The 19,388-nt window shown below is 35.2% G+C and overlaps 1 protein-coding gene across 1 annotated transcript; it reads left to right on the top strand.

The window, feature by feature from the left end:
- Positions 1–7,481: 7,481 nt before the first annotated feature.
- Positions 7,482–19,241, top strand: LOC133327924 (adenosine deaminase 2-like). Its single transcript, XM_061536463.1, has 8 exons — positions 7,482–7,563; positions 13,702–13,826; positions 13,887–14,247; positions 14,380–14,549; positions 14,649–14,830; positions 18,527–18,663; positions 18,726–19,083; positions 19,142–19,241. Exons 1-8 carry the CDS (start codon positions 7,482–7,484, stop codon positions 19,239–19,241), a joined length of 1,515 nt encoding a protein of 504 aa, XP_061392447.1.
- The last annotated feature ends 147 nt before the right edge of the window (positions 19,242–19,388 follow it).

The raw sequence follows: 19,388 nt of genomic DNA, 5'->3' as shown, positions 1-19,388 counted from the left end.
AATGCTCCTTCCTATCTGTATCTGTCACCAGGTTTTCTTTTTCATCTCTACAGGAGGATATGCCTGCACCAAAACCTTCGGTTTGGTGTTTTACTCGTTGGTAAAATTTCCGGACTTCATTCTGACTCCTGTACATCTCGATTTACGCACGCGTCACGTTTTTCCTTGTTCTTTCTTCTTTTTCTGAAAGCACATTTCTCTCTCGCACTCCTGATCGTACCATGGGTTTCTTGACGGTGGTCTTTGGTACCCCAGTGTTGCTTTTTCTGCAGTTTGTAGGGAGTGCGTAATTATTTGCCATTGTGCTTCTATACTATTATCGGGCAAGAAGTTCTTTCGTCAAGCAGGTGGGTAAATTGAGCGGAGTAGGCCTCTGCTACCTGTTGTGTTTGCAGCTTTCCGACGTCGAGTTTCTGTGTTGTGTTAGATCGCACCTTTGCTGCAACATTAAGACGAGTGCGAACCTTGGCTGCTACAAGGTAGTGGTCCGAATCGCTCCTCGGATTGACCGAATGTCTTATACACTGGATGAATGCCTTCCGTCTATCAATTTGATTTCTGGTTGCTTGATCAGGAGAAATCCAGGTGGCCTTGGGTATATCGAGATGCTTGAATCTGGTGGAAACTACCATGTTTTTGCTGCCGCGAAATCAATCAACCTCATGACGTTGTCGGATGTTTCATCATGGAGGCTGAAGAAACATATGGGGCTAAACATATTTTCCCTTCTGATTTTTGCATTAAAATCTCCTAGCAGAATTTTAATGTCATGGCCAGGGCAGCGGTCATATGCTGTTTCTAGGCGCTCGTAAAATATGTCTTTGGTCTGCTCATCTTCGAACTTCGCTTTTATGGGGATTATACCAATTCTCTCATCTACTGGAGTGAATCTGGAGACGAAAGTCTCCCTTCAGCTCGTCTATAAACCTCCCTTCAGCTCGTCTATAAAAAACTTTCTTCCATACCCCTCTAAAGATTCTTTATGGGACCTCCATCTTCTATTTCCCCTTTTAATTGATTTCCAATAAAAAAATTATAATCATCTTGAATAGTAATAATGGCAGTGGCCTCAGTTCTTATCTTTCCCACATTGTACTTGACACAGCATAATGTTTGCTACACACGCACACATACAGACGACTAATATAATTTGTTTATAAACATATCAAATAGTAAATTAAATTGTATATATATTTAACAAATTGCACCAGTGAACTTGACAATTGAACGTGATAACAAAACGAAAGTTAGAATCTGCTGCTGCTGCCTGCGTTCATTCATTCATTCTGTGTGGATCATTCACATCAGCAACGGCCATCAGAATTCCTATCAGCAACAACATCGCCACCAACAGCCACAACCCTTGGCATAGCCAGTAGCAGCAGCAGCATCATCATAAGCAGCTAACAATCTGTTGCTGCACCCATCACCGTTCATCCAACCACCATTCATTCTATTCTCCACCCAGATTCGGACGTCATCAAATCATGTTTTGATGTGAAATGAAAGTGATGCAGGAATTATATGTTCACAATAGATAAAGGATTTAGGGGAAGAGACGCAACACAAACGTGAATGGGTCACTGTGTGAAAATATTTTCTTTTCTATTTTCAGCTTGTTTTGCCTCTATCGGGGTAGAGGGTGATCAGCATCGTCGTCATTACCATCACTCCGACGACGACGATGATGATGATGACAATGAACCAAAACATATATTTTTTCATAATAATACAGAAAAAATATCAAAAAATCACAACAAAGGCACCCTGGCCTAACAAGCAAAAAATGAATGCGAACCACAGAATCGGAGCGTTGGTTCTTTTTTTATGTGTCTCTGGCTTTAAATGAAATTGTGACGGACAAATGATTTGTGATGATGTTTTTCATTCATTATATCACTCACACTTAACTATGGAACTAAACCATTTCCAAAAATAATGCAAGGGATTATTAGTTTCTTATAGGTTCTAGAAAGATTCTACAGATGGACCCCACGTCGGCCGCCATTTGGTTATGTACAACTTTATATCTTAATATATTAAATAGCTTAGTGATAAGTGAGTGAGTGACTTACTGGCAGATTATCGTCCAGACGAAACGGCTAAAGCTTGAAATTTTGAGTGTGGGTTGTTGTTGGTTGTAGGCATGAAATAAGGCTGGGTTTTTGTACTTCGAACTAGAAGGGTTTGAATTTTAGAAATTCGTACTAATGTGTATTAAAAGTAGTAAATGGTACTAAATTTGGTACTATTTGTATTTAGTTGAGCGTATAGAGATGGAATCCTGAAAATAGGAATTAGGACTAAAATTGGAGTACAGTATTAATGTAGTTTTAAAAAATCGTACTTATGTGTACGAAAATTACTAAATGTTACAAGGGGGATAATTTGGTACAAGTTGGATTTAGGTGAACAGATAAATTGGGAATTAAAATTACTTTTGGAATGGAAATTCGTACTTATGGGTACAAAAAGTTCTAAATGGTACTAAATTTAATACAATTTGGATTTTGCGTGAACGGATGGGGCTGGAATCCTGAAATTTGGAATTCAAATTACTGTTGGATTGCAGTATTGCTATATGACGGTAGTTTTTAAAATTCGTAATTATGTGTTCTAAATTTTGTACAATTTGGATGTTGGTGAACGGATCGAGTAGGAATCATTAAATGTGGACCTAAGATTATTATTGGAGTGCATGACTGAGGTAGTTTTCGAAATTTGGACTTATGGGTACGAAAAGTACTAAATTTGGTGAATGGGTAGAACTGGAATCCTGAAAGTTGCAGCTATGACTAAGGTTTTTAGTAAATCCACGCCTATTTTGGACCTTGAAAAAAAAATATTCTTTAATAAATCCACGCCTATTTTGGATCTTGAAAAAATATTTTTTAATAAATCCACGCCCATCTTGGCCTTTCAAAAAAATATTCTTTAACAAATACAAACCCATTGTGTCCCTTCAAAGAAATATTCTTTAACAAATCCACGCCTATTTTGGCCCTTAAAAATATTCAATAATTTTGGCCCCTGAAATAATATGCTTTAAAAAATCCACGCTTATTTTGGCCGTTGGAAAAATATTCTTTAAAAATCTACGCCGATTTTAGCCCCTGAAAATATATTCGTTAACAAATAAATCTACTCCCGAATGGTCTTTAAAAAAATATTCTTAAAAAAATCTACTCCTTAATGAATCCACGAATATTTTGGCCATTGAAAAAATATTTTCTTAAAAAATCCTTTAAAAAAACGCTATTAAAAAATCTACGCCTTAAGTGACCACCTCCCCATTTTTGATTTAATTCGAATCTATATATACACTTACAACTCGATGATGTTGCGGAATATTTCCAGATTGTCAACAACATTTAAAACTCTAATTAAGACGCTGTGATACGTTCTACATAAGTTATTTATAAACACATTAAAGGCTTTGTAAAATGTCATTCATAACTTATCCTTTCATATTATGGGAGACTTACGACATGCGACATCTGAACTGTATCGCCTGACAGTAGTACATTTGATAAATTCGTAGGCAGATTAATACCTTCAAGATTGCGGTGCAGCTCCTGATATTGATATTTGTAATGGGAAATTAAAATGGTTTTATATTATTTTGTTTATTATATTTGTAAGTAAATATTTTAAAATTAATCTGTCACTTGTAAAACTCAAAGTCAAATTTTAATAAAAAAAATATTTTAGAAGGGATAATAAACTGTCAACACGATAGCACTGCGAAATAACTAATTAAAATAAAAACCACAAAGTAAAGGATCGGAATCTTTCGGCGCCGAATATATGATACTCCATGCCAAACCAAAACTGCAAATTTAAAGTTACCAATATACAGGGTTATCCATTTCGTGTTTTCAAAAGTAAGTATGTGAAACACTACATCATATCGCAGGATCTTAAAGACCAGTTGATATTGTCACGATGATAAATTACGCGGCGAGGAAAAGTCTCTTGCAAAAAAAAAAAAAAAAAAAAACACATGCGCTCCATTTGGGTGGCATCTGGAAACTTCTTGTTGAAACCACATATTCAAAACGTATACTTCAATGAGAATTCTTAGAACCCCAAATACGACAATTTGGTTTAATTATATACCAACCGAATTAGAAATGTGCTTAATCGCTGAAGAAAATGTTGTTCGGAAAACTGCTATTCATCGCCTATATGTGTACAGAATACAGTATGTCTAGAGTGAGTTGGCACGTTAAATAAAAAATATATATATATTTTTTAATTTTTTAGTAATAAACATAAATGTTTCTCTATTAGAGTTGTCTGTTGGATGTTTATACCCTTCACTACACTGTGGTACAGTGTATTATGGCTTTGTGCATATGTATGTAACATATAAAAGAAAACAAGATAGATCCATGGGTGCTTTCGAGAATAGGCATATAATGTCTTTCTGAGACGATTTATGTATGTCCTTCAATCTATGTATTCTTGTGAACAAAGCTTTGGATGAAATTTGCCACAGATTATTGGGCCCAAGGTCGAACTCTATTGAAATTGAAGAAAATCGATTCTGATTTAGATATAGCTCCAATATATATTTTCGTCCGTTTTGATCTTAATGGTGCACGAAACTCCGAATGTTTATCCGATTGAGACAGCGTTTAGCACAACGTACAAAAATTACTACAGATTGACATACGTGAAGTTTTGTTAAAATCGGTTCAGATTCAGATAGCTCCCATATATATTTTTGGGACAAAATTTTGCATAGCGCACTAACTCCATAGGTTCACAATTCAAATTGTACCAACTGTATTAAATTTAGTACACAGTAGTACGAATTTCCAAAACGTCTTACTTACCCAAACCTACACCACTGCAGTTATCCTAAATTCAAGTTTAAGGATTTCAACTCTATCAATTTACCAACATTCAAATTGTACCAAATGTAGTACCCAGTAGCACGAATTTTCAAAACGTCCTACTTATCCCAAAACCTTCACCCCAGTGATCCTAAATATAAGTTTCAGGATTCCACCTCTATCGGTCCACCCAAAATTCAAATTGTACCAAATTTTGTGCACAGTAGTACCAATTCCAAAATTTCCTACATACCCTTAACCTTGATCATAAATCCAAGTTTCAGGATTCCAACTCTATTGGTTCACCCATAATTCACATTGTACCAAATTGAGTATATAGTTGTACCAATCTCCAAAACTTCATACGTACCCCATTCCTACACTCCCACAGTCATCCTAAATCCAAGTTTCTGGTTTCCAACTTTATCGGTTGACCCACAACTCAAATTGTACCGAATTTAGTACACAATTGTACGAATTTCCAAAACTTCCCACTTAACACAAACCACACAGTGATCCTAAACCAAGCTTCAGGATTCAAACTCTATCGGTTCACCCACAATTCAAATTGTACCAAATTTAGTACACAGTAGTACTAATTTCCAAAACTTCCTACATATCCCAATTCTACACCTCCACAGTGATCCTAAATCAAAATTTCAGTATTCCAACTCTATCGCTTCACTCACAAATCAAATCATAGTAGTACCAATTTCCAAACCATCCTACATACCCCAACCCTACACCCCCACAGTGATCGCAAATCCAAGTTTCAGGATTCCAACTCTATTAGTACACATTAGTACAAATTCCTAAATCTTTTACATATCTCAATCTTACACCTCAACTGTGATCCTGACTCCAAATTTCATGATTCTAACTCTATTGTACCAAATTTAGTACCATTTAGTACCCATAAGTATTAATTTTTTAAACTAAATCCTGACCCCAATCCCACACCCCTACAGTGATCCTGATGCCAAATTTCATTGTTCCCGCTCTGTCGATTCACCCAAATCCAAATTGTACCAATTAAAGTACAATTTAGTACTTTTCGTACACATAAGTAACAAATTTCCAAAACTAAGTTCATATCCCATTCCAACACTCCGAAGGTAATGTTAATTTCAAATTCCAGGATTCCAGTTCAATTTGTATCTCCAAATTAAATTTGTGCCAAATATATTACCACATAGTACACATGAGTACACGCTTTCAAAACCATCTCCTTAAATAGACCCTGCATCTCAATCCTTTTTCGCATTCCAAATTTTAAGTTTTTAGCTTTATCCATTCACATGCTACGAAATTGTACCAAATTTAGTACATTTTAGTACTTTTTGCATAGTTATAGTTCGAATGTCCAAAAAACACTTTGCCATATCGATTCTACACTCCAACAGTGACCCTCATGTAAAATTTAAGAGTTCTAGTTCTACCGGTATCACATTTAGTACTTTTCGAAATTGTACCAAATTTAGTACATTTTAGTACTTTTCGCATAGTTATAGTTCGAATGTCCAGAAACCCCTTTGCCCTTATGTAAAATTTAAAAGTTCTAGTTCACATTTAGTACTTTTCGTACCGTTCTAGTACGAATCTATCAGCTTTGGACCAAGAGTGACCCTCACCCAAAATTTCAAGATTCTAGCTTCAGCCGTTTCGTCTGGGCTTTGATGAATCGTTAAATCAGTCAGTCAATCGCTTTACTCTTTTATTAGTATAGATTGAATTGAGTTTGGAATGTGTTGTGTTAAGTTTTGTTGATATCGGTTCAGATTTACCTATAGCACCCATTGGCAGAGGGTATTTAATTGAGTTTAGAGTGATGTGGTTTAAGGTTAATAAAAATCGGTTCAGATTTAGATATAGCTCCCATATATATGTTCGTCCGATTTTATGTAAATGGTGAACCAAATTCCCACGGTTTGTCCAACTATGACACAATTGTGCACAGTGTACTGAATTAAGCACAGAGTGACATATATGAAGTTTTGTTGAAATCGGTTCAAATTAAGATATAGCTCCCATATTTATTTCCGTCCGATTTCATATGAATAGTGCACTAAACTCCCAATGGTGAGATGTTGAATTGAGTTTGAAATGTTTTGTGTTAAGTGTTGTTGATATCGTTTCAGATTTGCATATAACACCAATATATATTTTCGTTCGATTGGATGTAAATAGTACTCCGAAGAGCCTATGTTAATTCGATTTATACGAAATTTTTCATAGATTTCACATTGGTATGTGTATAGCTCCTGTATGTGTATGGGTTGGTTCAAATATCTATGTAGTTAACAAGTTTCATCCGATTTCAATGGTCCTCCAAAGATCATATGTCTGTTCTATCTAAAGGATATTGTATATGGACACATCCGCAGTCACTTCGACGACCATCAGAGGCAAAATTAAACTTTAAATGTTAAACATCAATGTAGCGTAAATGGTTGTTATATAAAATGAGGGAGAACTGTATTCACAGCTAAACCGCATTAATAATAAACAAAAAATACAAACCTTATCTTATGTACCTTGACAACTGCCAGCATAATTTACTATTCATATTTATATTTCCAAGGATTCCAATTACAATACCAGTTTGGAAATGGTGTTCCCAACCATTACAGCTGGTTTAAAATGATACATGCAATTTTCGAGTCATCTCTCTCATTGGGGCAGCAAATGCGCATTGAATTCAGTAGCAGTGCATCTGTGGAACGTAAAACATCTCATTTTTTGAAATAAACGCAAACAAAAATAAGATACGGGAAAAAAATATTTTCAAAAAATAGGACAATAATGGAAATTAAACTAGATATTCTTCCTAACCTACTACTACTACTGACCGTGATTTTATTACACAAATATGTTCATTCAATGGAAATGTGTGAGTGCAACTAAATGAATGAATGCAACTAACCAAACAAAAAATAAAAATAAAAAGAAAATTGTCTCAAAATCGGTAATGGAAAATTTATAAATGATCAAAGAAATATTGGATAGAAAACCAAAGGGAAACCCAAAACCAAAAAAAGTAAATCCCCCAAAAAATGTAAAGCACCAATCTGTTAACGATACCAAAGAAAATATTAAAAAAAAAATAATGTATTGTTCTTTTCTATTTATGGACTGTTTCGTTTTTATATCCTTTGCTGTAATAGCCAACTTTACAATCAAAGTGATCTATGATAATTTACCAACAGGTGCGCAGCAAAATATCCTGGTGAATTTTCTATACACAAAATGTATAAAATTAAAAGTATATAAGAAATTAAAACTGTAAATGTGTGGTGAAAATGATTATCCTGCAAAATAGTTATGTTATTTACACAAACACTACGGACTTTTTTGAAATTAATAATGTGTATTTCAAAATAATGCGTGTTTATGTGAACATTTATTGCTGCAATCGCATTTTAAACGGATCCGCAATATTCTAATATGTGACAATTATAAGGAAATTAAATTAATTAAGCGACATAATATAGATCAACTAAAATGTGTTAATACTAAATTGAAAAATAATAACCCGATTCCAAGTCCAAATATTACTGAAGCATTTTTAAAACAGATGAAAAAATGATCGGTGATATAAAATATAAGTGATGTAATTAATTAGCAGTCAAATGATTGTGGAAGGATTTATTAAATACAGTTGAACTTCATTATAACGTAGCACTTAAGACCCGACGATTACCTACGTTATAGAAAACACATACGAAAACGGCTCATTTGTAATAAACAAACGTGCAACTCGACTGCTTGCGTGCTCGTTTTGTCTTTATTTTCTTGAACCGTAACCTTTTACAAGACGTGACTTTTTGACCTCCAAATATTTGACAAAAACTGTAACTCATAATATTTTAGGACCCACAGACATTGTATAAATTCGATACATTGCTTACGGCAATGTATATGTTCGATACATTGTTTCCCCTTCTACAGCTTTACAATTAACCACTTTAATTGGCCGTTCTTCGGAGGAAAATGAGGAAATCTTCTCTGCATATCTTCCAGGAGCCTTATTCGCCTAGTTCGGATTGTAGGGGAGAGTTTCGCTCTCTTCTACTATATCTCCTGGAAGCCACATTCGCTTAGTTCGGATGCAAACAGGCGCTTTCCAATGCTGTGGTCGTAGTTGTTGATCACGGCCTTGCTGTAGCTTTCATGCACATCCCAACATTACTTGCTTTCTAACTCCCGTTGTTTAAACTTGCTTTCCCGATATCGTTGAATAGACATCTCTCGCTTGAATAAACATCTCTCTCGCTATCGTAGTTAACGCACGCTAAGGTAAACTCTTGTTTCTCACGAAACCCATCTACTTTACAATAAAGATTGAAAATCTTTATTAAATACTATTTCGTTTTTCTTTTCTTTATTTTTTGGGTTTCACTGCTATTCGGTATCACGCCAACAGACATGAAATCGATATTCGTATATTTTCATTATAATTTTCCATTTTTTAGATTTTTTAGAAGTAGATTGTGTATCCAATTTAATAAAAATATTGCACAATTTAATATTTATACTGAAGTTTTTACCACACTGTGCTACAGGGTATTATGTCTTTGTGCATATGTTTGTAACAGGCAAAAGTGATCGATATATACCTACGATTCCTTTTGAGAATATGCATAGACTCACTTTCTGAGTCGATTAATGAATGTACGTCCATGTATTTTTCTAAGCAAAGTACAGGTCGCATTTATGGTCCAAATTGGATGAAATTTGGTCAAGGTCACTTATTTGGCCTAAGGACCAATGTTGCCAAAACTTTTTTCATAAAAAATGCTAGAAGGTGCTAAAATGTGTAGAAAAAACTTTTCTTATAGTTAATAATGAGATCTGTACTTCTTAAAAATTCATTATACACACAAGGTGTAGTGAGTGTATATGGGAAATTACAAAATTCTTTTAGATTCCTCGAAACTGAGGTTTGCAAGGTTATAACTTGCGAATTATGAACATATTGCATATAATTTAAATTCATTTCTATAAAATGAAGTTTTCTTGTCAAAATCTTGAAATATTTGTAATAAATAATAAGTTGGGTGGAAGCTGTGATGGTGGTAATGTAAAAAAATGGGTGAAAATGTGTTGAAGCCAACGAGTATTTTTGTTTTCGTTCCTGATTTGTGGCTAAACTACACAACGCACGCACATGTGATCAGTGACTAAGTTGCAGAATACCCCATGGACAATATGATTCTAATGTATGATTTTTTGATATAATCACTGCATCCACCCAAAACGGATGCTGACATTTTAAAGCCGGATTTTCGGTATTTTTTCAATTTTTCTTATAATCAGGACGCGCAACAAGATAATGGGCTAAACTGATTATAGGATTGTAGAACTCGTGATTTTGCTTCGTTTAGTTTATATCTCATGAATATGCTCACTGTAGCTTCTTTGCAATTGGTGCGTAAATTTTTATAAAAACCCTATTTTTTGAGTCTAAATTTAAGAAAGTTCACTCAAATGGTGTAGAATTCCGCGTGATTTTAGTTTTTTTTTTACGTCTCGAATCTAATGAGCCCATTAGATGCATCCCATGCATCTCATTCACGGGATGAAGAATATCTGCAGCTCTTCCACAGGAAAAAGAATTCCAAGGAAAGAATAATACCTGCAGCTCTTTAATAGGAATAAGAATACATACGGTTCTCCTCTAGGAAGAAGAATGCCTCCAGCTCTCCTATAGGAAGAAGAATACCTCCAGCTCTCCTATAGTAAAAAATACCTCCAGCTTTTCTATAGGAAGAAGAAAGTCTTCCATAGGAAGAAGAATGCCAGCAGCTCTTCCTTAGGAATAAGAAGACCAGAATCTCTTCCACCAGCTTTCCTATGGGAAGAAAATTACATGCAGCGTTCATATAGGAAGAATGATACCTCCAGCTTTTTCATAGGAAGAAGAATATCTGCAGTTCTTCCACAGGAAGAAGAATACTAGCAGCTTTTCCTTAGGAAGCTCTTCTACAGGAAGAAGAATACCTACCGCTCTTCCACAGTAAGAAGAATACCTGCAGCTCTACTATAGGAGGAAGAATAGATCCAACTCTCCTATAGGAAGAAGAATACATCGAGCTCTTTCAAATGAAGAAGAATGCCTGCAGCTCTTCCACAGGAAGCAGAATAGAATAGCTGGAGAAGACCTCCAGCTCTCCTATAGGAAAAAAATACCTCCCGCTTTCCTATAGGAAGAGAATTACTTGCAGCTCTCCTATATGAAGAAGAATACCCTCAGCTCTTCCATAGGAAGAAGAATAGCTGCAGCTCTTTCAAGGGAAGAATAATACCTGCAGCTCTTTCACAGGAAGTAGAATATCTGCAGCTCTTCAACAGGAAGAAGAATACCTACAGTTCTCCTCTAGGAAGAAAATTACCTCAAACTCTCCTATAGGAAGAAAAATACCTCCAGCTTTTCATAGGATGAAGAATACCTCCAGGTGGCCAAAACTAATGCAACTAAAATTGCAAGGTTAATAAATGCCGCATAAACTTTTCAAAAATAAAGACATCGTATTTTTTTTCAGTTTTAAATCTGGTAACTTAAAAAAAAACATTAATGCAAAGTTCGTAATGAAATAAATAATAATTTATGGATAAGACCATTGTCTCCATTTTTGCTTGGACAAAACTAAAACAATTCTACTGTACAAACAGATGAACTCTAAAATTTGTAGTTATAATTAGTTGGTCTGTTTCAGTACTTTTTTAATAGTAAAGCTAGTAAAGGGGAAACATTTCAAAATCGCTCTCAGAGTACAAAATAATTTATAAAGTTCGGGAACGCAAATCCAATAAATATGCCAAATTAGATGTGCAATACTTCAAAGTCAACATAACAGCCAATCAGAAGTTGGCATTCCTCTTTACCATTTTGAATCGGAAACATTTTTCGAGTAAAACGTTTACAAAGAGAACGCCACTTTGTTTTGTGCTCTCTTAAATTTGGTTCAATGTTTTACCTGTTTTGTGGGTTCAGGGACTATTATCGATTAAAAAGTTGCAAAACTTGTAAAAATAGAAGATTCTTTTAGGTTCTGGAACGGAACTACTATGTTTTGTTTTCTACACCTACTTCGATCATTATATCCTTCACCACGCTTGTCGTACAGGGTATTATGTCTTTGTGCATATGTTTGTAACAGGCAAAAGGAAACCATGGGCTTGGTTCCTTTTCAGAATATGCATAGAATCACTTTCTGAGTCGATTTATGCATGTCCGTCCGTCTGTTGATGGTTAATTGTAAACGAAGTACAAGTAGGATTTATTATCTGAATTGGATGAAGTTTGGTCCAGCTCATTTATTTGGCTCAAGGACGAACCATATTGAAATTGGGAAAAATCGGTTCAGATTTAGATATAGCTTCCATATATATTTTCCTCTGATTTAATGTAAATGGTTCCCTAACGTCCATTTCAATTTCCACCAAATTTTGCATAGAGTAATGAATTAGGTCTAGAATGATGTGTATTACGTTTCCTGAAAATCGGTCCAGATTTATATATAGCTCCCGTATATATTTTCATACGATTTAATGTAAGTGGTACACCAAAGTGCCTATATTTACTACGATTTGCAAAAAAATTGACATACCGTACTGAATGAAATTTAGAATTAGGTGTGCTAAGTTTCGTGAAAATCTACATATATTGTGTTCCGATTTCATGTAAATTGTACACTGAGGACCCAACGTTTTTCCGATTGACACAAAATTTTGTACAATGAACTGTAGTTAATATAAATTAATAGCTTCTACATATATATTTTCGTCCGATTTTACACAAAATTGGCGCAACATTTTAAACAACGTACTGAAGTTACTATCGGCTCCTATATATAGTTTCGTCCGATTTTAAGTAAAAGAGTTTCACCAAAGACCCAAAGATTGGCCGTTTGCTACAAAATTTTGCACAACGTACTAAAGTTAGTAGTTTCTTGAAATCGGTTCAGATTTGGATTGATCTCTCATATATATTTTCTCCAGATTTTAAGTGAATGATGCACAAAGAACTCAAAATTTGGCCGATATGCACAAAACTGAAGGTTAGGTTATAATACTGAAATTATTACAACCTAACCTGTGACAAGTTTCGATGAAACCGATTTAGATTTCGATATATCTTTCATATATATTTTCATTCGATTTTAAGTAAATGGTGCACCAAACTCCTTATGTTTATTAGATATTTATCCAAATAATCAATGAGAGTCCGATTGATATTTGCTTTAAATTGATTTACATAATTTTGTCCCATTGTAAGAAGCAACTCTACAACTGACCAAAGGAAAAATTTGAAAAGGTTGCAGAATGACATGTTTATGGATCCAATTTCCTGTTAATGGTCCTTCGACGTCTGTTAGGCTACATCTGTTGAATATACCCAAAGTGGTGAAGGGTATCATATAGTCGGCCCCGTTCCGACTTTACTACTTTCCTTATTGGTTTTGATTGTCACTGTTGATGCAGTCTTCTTCTTTCGTAAGTTCGGTTAGTCATTTTGGACTTGCGGGACTCACGGAAGATTTTGATGCTGTACTCGTCTTCTTGATATTAGAGCCGGAATGGCCACCACCAGTTGATGGATTTCCGTTCCAATCTACTTTAACTTCGGGTAGGCTATACCTTCTCTTACTATCAGTCGACTGGACGTAGATGATTGGCCCACCACTTATAAAGCTGCATTCCGAACAAATTTACCATAACGGGAGTGTGTCTTTGGTGGAATTACATATAGTCGCTTATAAATACAAATCTATTGTGCCAAGTTTTACCTCTTTTTTCCAACCAAGTTGCTCCAAAATAATTATATAATTTTTTTAAAGAAATCCTTAACCCTTTTCAGCTTATGATGCCTTGCGCCAAAAAATTATGGAAGCCGAAAGACAATCTTCATTGGGTGGTAATGTTTGGTTATCATCGGCTGAAGAAAAGGCCAATAGCATTCTCATGAATGCCAAACGAGAGGAGGTATGTTATTATTAAAAATATTTAAAATGTTCTTCTATTCATTTTCCCTTTACTCCATAGATTACTGAAGGCCTTAAAGATCCCACCAAATACCCACCGGCAATGCATTTCTTTCAGGGCAAACAATTCTTGCGGCAAAGCGAAGTCTTCCGCATCATTCAGAAAATGCCCAAAGGAGCCCTGCTGCATGGCCACAACAAAGGTATGGTCACATCCAAGTGGGTAATTGGTAATTTAACCAATTTATATAATTTGTACACATGTCGCGATGTGAGTGGCCTACTGATCTTCACCTACGATCAAGCGCAGTGTCACAGCGAAATAACGAATGTGTGCTTGGAACGTGTCAATGCCGAGGATAAGCGAGTCTATGAAAAGCGTTTAGAGAAACATATCAACATGTACACCATGCATCCGGAATGTAAGTACATTGTGCGATTGTTGCAATTCTCGTTGTTGTTGTTGTGGGCGATTTATTTTCTAATTTGAATATCAATTGACTGGGGGGGGCTTGTTGTCTGTTTGTTTGTGTGTGGTTCGTTCGTTTTTGCAGCCATGATCACCGACACCCGAAAACTGTGGAAACGTTTTGAGAACATTTTTATTACCATGGACCAGATGTTTAAATATCAACCGGCATTCTGTAATTATCACAAGCGTATGCTGGAGGAGCTGTGTGAGGATAATATTCAATATGCGGAAATAAGAGCCTCCTTGTCACCGGTAAGAATGTAGGTTATAAGGGAAGGTGAATTTAAATTATTTTTATTTATATTTTATTCTTGAATGTTGTTGCATTAATTTGTTGTTTTTATTTTCCAGCTTTATGGTGATAATAATCGCACCTTTAACTCTTTTGAAGTGGCCACAGAACTGGAGAAAATCGTTGAAAGTTTCAAAGTTAAACATCCAGATTTTTTGGGTATGAAAGTTATTTATGCCAAACGGAATAAGGGTACCGTTGATGAAATCGGCCAGCGAATAATGACCTTCAAACAGTTGCAGTAAGTATATGGGAAAACACATTTAGGAACTAAACTTACCTGTTTTTGATTTAAGTTGGCCATTTCATCCTGTCATTGCTCATATATCATATTCTGAGTTAATAAATTGATCCCCCCAACCACCATACACCACGGCGAGGAGTAGAGCACGCCCCTCGCCTAAACATTTGGTCCTCCGAGCGATGAGTAGAGCAAGTCCCTCGCCTAAACAACATGTTTATGGATCCAATTTCATGTTGATGGTCCTTCAAAAATGGGACGTCTGTTAGGATTCATCTATTGAATATACCCAAAGTGGTGATGGGTCGGCCCCGTCCGACTTTACTACTTTCCTTGCTGATTTTTAATAGTGAATTTTCTACTCAATAACCTTACAAAATGTAAAATTATAACCGATTTGGTTGAAACATATGTCCAAACTCACCAAAATACCGAAATTAGCGTTATATGGGGTTTATCCTTAAAAAATGGACCCATATTGATCATTTTTAGTAGGAAGATTTTTACCCTATGATAATCAAAAATACTGCATTAAAGCTCATTAGATTGAAAACGTGACCAAAAGCTCCAAAATACCGAATATTGGGGGGTACGGTTATATGGGGGTACCCCGAAACATGGATCAATATTGACAATATTTAGTAGGGAGATTTTCTGTCCAATATTAAATTATAACCAATTCTGTTGAAACCCCCATAAGCTTGCAAATTTCTAGTATTGATTGGTACCATTATGTGGCTAAACTAAATAGGGGACCAATATTGATAATGCTAAGTAGAAACATTTTCATTTCAATACTCAAAATTACTGGTGATTAGGTTGATAACTGTGTCAAAAAGCTTCAAAATACTGAATATTGGGGTTACCGTTATATCAACATCCTATAAGCAGTAGCAATGTATATGCAAAATTTCAAAACTTTATTCAAAACGAACTCAATACGAGAGTCAGAAATGTACTCTTTCTAACACCGTTGCAATTTTCGGATTCCGATGTTCCAGTGAGGAGTTATCATGCCCGTCGTCAAAGTTATTTTGAAATCGGTTCAGCATTAGATATAGCTTTCATATATATTTTTGTCTGATTTACCAATATGCCTACGTTTGTTTGATTGCACAGCTTACCGAATTGATATCAGAATGATGTGTTATAAGTTTTTTTTTTTGAAATTTTGAAAATAACTCCCATAGCTATAAAAATATACACTACCTTGTGCTATTGCACCACGGTTTTTTTATAGCTCCATTTACCAATTTTCCAATCAAAGCGCCTGAATTTTGGTATTCAACTTTCTTAGAGAGTGAGAGACATCATTGAAAAATCAAGTAGGGCATATCCATGGTTCTAGCGAAACTAAAATGGTTGTTTGGCATTTAGGCTGTTAAAAACATGCTAGTTTTGTAAAATATCGGTCTATATGTGTATTCTATAGCGTATATATTACCACTGAAAGACATAGACCCGAGAAGTTGCTAGTATATCCAAGACGAACGGTTGACATTTAAATTGATACCAAATATTGTCGTAGAGTAACACTTAAATATTTACAGATGCTTACGTATTCATATATTATTTAGTAACCCATTACTACAATAGAGGGCGGAAATGTCGCGCTGATCACTTTGAAATTTTCCATGAGGATCCAGGTCAAGGACAACGCCTTTAATTTTCGGTGATGATCAGACAATAATATTGGGATGAAGTGGACCGAAACTTACTGCTTCGCTCACTGGTTTTGAAATGCCTTTTGATCTAGGAGCTCTATCTTCTAACGCTGGACCTTTATCTATCTAGTTCAGTTCTGACGTGCTTGGCTCGGGCAATCTTCTCCAAGAGGCAAATACATGGAAGATTAAGCAACAATATCCTGTTGTGCCGATGTACGTATAAATCCGTCTCCTATATATGTAAATGGGCCAGTGGTATCATGAGGAGGAGGAGTATCATGAAGTGACTATTTGCAACGAAGTGTTTCTTCCAGGGACACCTTTGAACAGCGGCAAAAAAAAATCGGTTTAAAAATATTCCGACCCGTAATCAAATTTTATACCCTCTACCATAAGTTTGTCAGTCCTTTTGCAAAACCTTGAAATATTCATTGCAGACCCCATAAGTATATATTATCTTGATCAGAATAAAATTCTATGTCAATTTATGAATCTCCATCTATCTGGCTGTCCGTCTGTTGAAATCACGATAGAGATCGCAATATTTAAAATAAAGCTCTGACATTTTGCACAGGTATTGCTAGTAATCCCAGAATAATTGATATTGCAATTGATACATATATATATATATATATATATATGTATAGGTCCACGTTTTGATGTAGCCCCAATATAACGGTACCCGTCGATACTAGGTGTTTTTGGGATTTTGGCCAGATTTTTCAACCGAATTGGCTGCAATTTCGTATTTTGTGTTCTCATTGCATAGCACATCTTCGTACTAAACCTGTGAGGAAAGTAGAAAAGTCGGACTGGGCCGACTATATGATACCCTTCACCATTTTGGGTGTATTCTACATATGTATCCTAACATACGTCGCCTTTTCGAAGGAATTATAAGTAAACCGACTAACATCAATCCCAACACATGTCATTCTGCAACCTATTCTAATTTTTGCAAATAGATTTAGAGCAAACTTTACACACGCTATTTGGTATGCTTCACTGTTTAAAATGTAATATCAATCAGGCAGCCATTGATGACTTGGTGTACAATAAACATGAATAGGCATCAAGAAAACATGACACATGAAAGGTTGTAGTAACTTCAGTACATTGTAAAACATTGTGAGCGGGTCGGCCAATCTTTGGGTCTTTATTGCACAATTTACATTAAATCGGACGAAAATATATATGGGAGCTATATCTGAACCGATTTCTGACAAAATTTCGTGCAAATCGAAAGATGTATAGGGACGTTGGTGCACTATTTGCATAATATATCTGAACCGATTTTCACGAAACTTAGCACACATCATTCTAGACCTAATTCAGTACCCAAAGCCAAATATCGAGCAAATCGCAATATATATAGGGACTTTGGTACGTCATTTACATTAAATCGGATGAAACTATATATGGGAGCTATATCTAAATCTGAACCGATTCTCACAAAATTTACCACACATTATTCTAGACTTAATTCAGTTCGCTATGCTAAATTTCATGCACAGCGAAAGATAAATAGGGACTTGGGGCACCATTTACATTAAATCGGACGAAAATATATATGGGAGCTATATCTAACAAATATCATGGAGCTAAAACTTAACAAATATCATTCTTGGCTTATTTCAGTACCATATGGCAAATTTCATGCAATTCGGAAGATAAATAGGGACTTTGGGGTACCATTTACCTTAAATCGGGCGAAAAAATATATGGGAGCTATATCTAAATCTGAATCAATTTTCCCAATTTCAATAGGGTTCGACCTTGGGCGAAATAAAAGAACTGTGCCAAATTTCATCCAATTCGAATCATAAATGCGACCTGTACTTTGTTTACTATTTAACATGGACAGATAGACGGACGGATATGTATAAATCGACTCAGAAAGTGATTCTATGCATATTTTCAAAAGGAACCATAAGTTTCCTTTTGTCTGTTACAAACAAATGCACAAAGTTTTTGAGGGTTGATGAAATGATATCCCCCTTCAGTAAATTATTTTGTATCTTCCTTACAGCAATGCTAAACCAAATTTCATTATCGGCTTTGATTTGATTGGCAACGAAGATGCCGGTGATCCGCTGCACAAATTCGCCAATGAATTAACAGATTTACCACCGACTGCTAATTTTTTCTTTCATGCCGGAGAGACAAGTAAGAGTTTTCGTATATGTTTCACAAAACAAAAATAATTTGAATCTTAATTTTAATTACAGATTGGTATGGCAAAACCGATTGGAATATGATGGATGCCCTCCTGCTAAATACCAAACGTATTGGTCATGGTTTTGCACTGCCCAAACATCCTCAGTTGTGGTCGACCATTAAGAAACGTAACATTGCCATTGAAGTGAATCCGCTGTCAAATCAAGTTTTGGGATATATTTGGGATTTGCGAAATCATCCGGCATCGTTTTTAATTGCGGAGAATTTTCCCATCGTTATATCGTCCGATGATCCTGGCGTATGGAATGCCAAGGGTTTAAGCTATGATTTCTACTATGCTTTCATGGCATTTGCACCGGCCGAGGCAGATTTGAGATTTTTAAAACAATTGGCATTGAATTCGATAAAGTAAGAAGAAAGATATTTTATTTTAATATGCCATACTAATATCAAGCTTCACTTCTAGATATGCAATTTTGTCATCCGAGGAACGGCGCAAACTCAATCGCATTTTCCAAAAGAAATGGGAGGAGTTCATATACAATATCATAAATATGAAATTTTAAAATAGCGGTATTTGCATTAAATTTTTTTCAATATTTCATAAAGAGATTTTCAATAAAACAGGACATGGGGAAATATAATTTTTATTTTTTATTGTATATGGAAACATTAGAGGTAAGCGAAAAGGGTATAAAGTTGTTCTTACAAAT

This window comes from Musca vetustissima, unplaced genomic scaffold (assembly GCF_032173495.1).
Source record: "Musca vetustissima isolate MV318-11 ecotype Yass unplaced genomic scaffold, APGP_CSIRO_Mvet_v1 utg49154, whole genome shotgun sequence".
Lineage (NCBI taxonomy): Eukaryota > Metazoa > Arthropoda > Insecta > Diptera > Muscidae > Musca > Musca vetustissima.
The sequence above is the reverse complement of the archived record's forward strand: the minus strand, read 5'-3'. Positions and strand labels throughout refer to the sequence as shown.

Coding starts and splice junctions, on each gene's coding strand:
- LOC133327924 (XM_061536463.1), top strand. CDS start 7,482: ATGATACATGCAATTTTCGAGTCATCTCTCTCATTGGGGCAGCAAATG. Junction 13,827..13,886: donor TGAATGCCAAACGAGAGGAG/GTATGTTATTAT, acceptor TTTACTCCATAG/ATTACTGAAGGCCTTAAAGA. Junction 14,550..14,648: donor TAAGAGCCTCCTTGTCACCG/GTAAGAATGTAG, acceptor TTTATTTTCCAG/CTTTATGGTGATAATAATCG.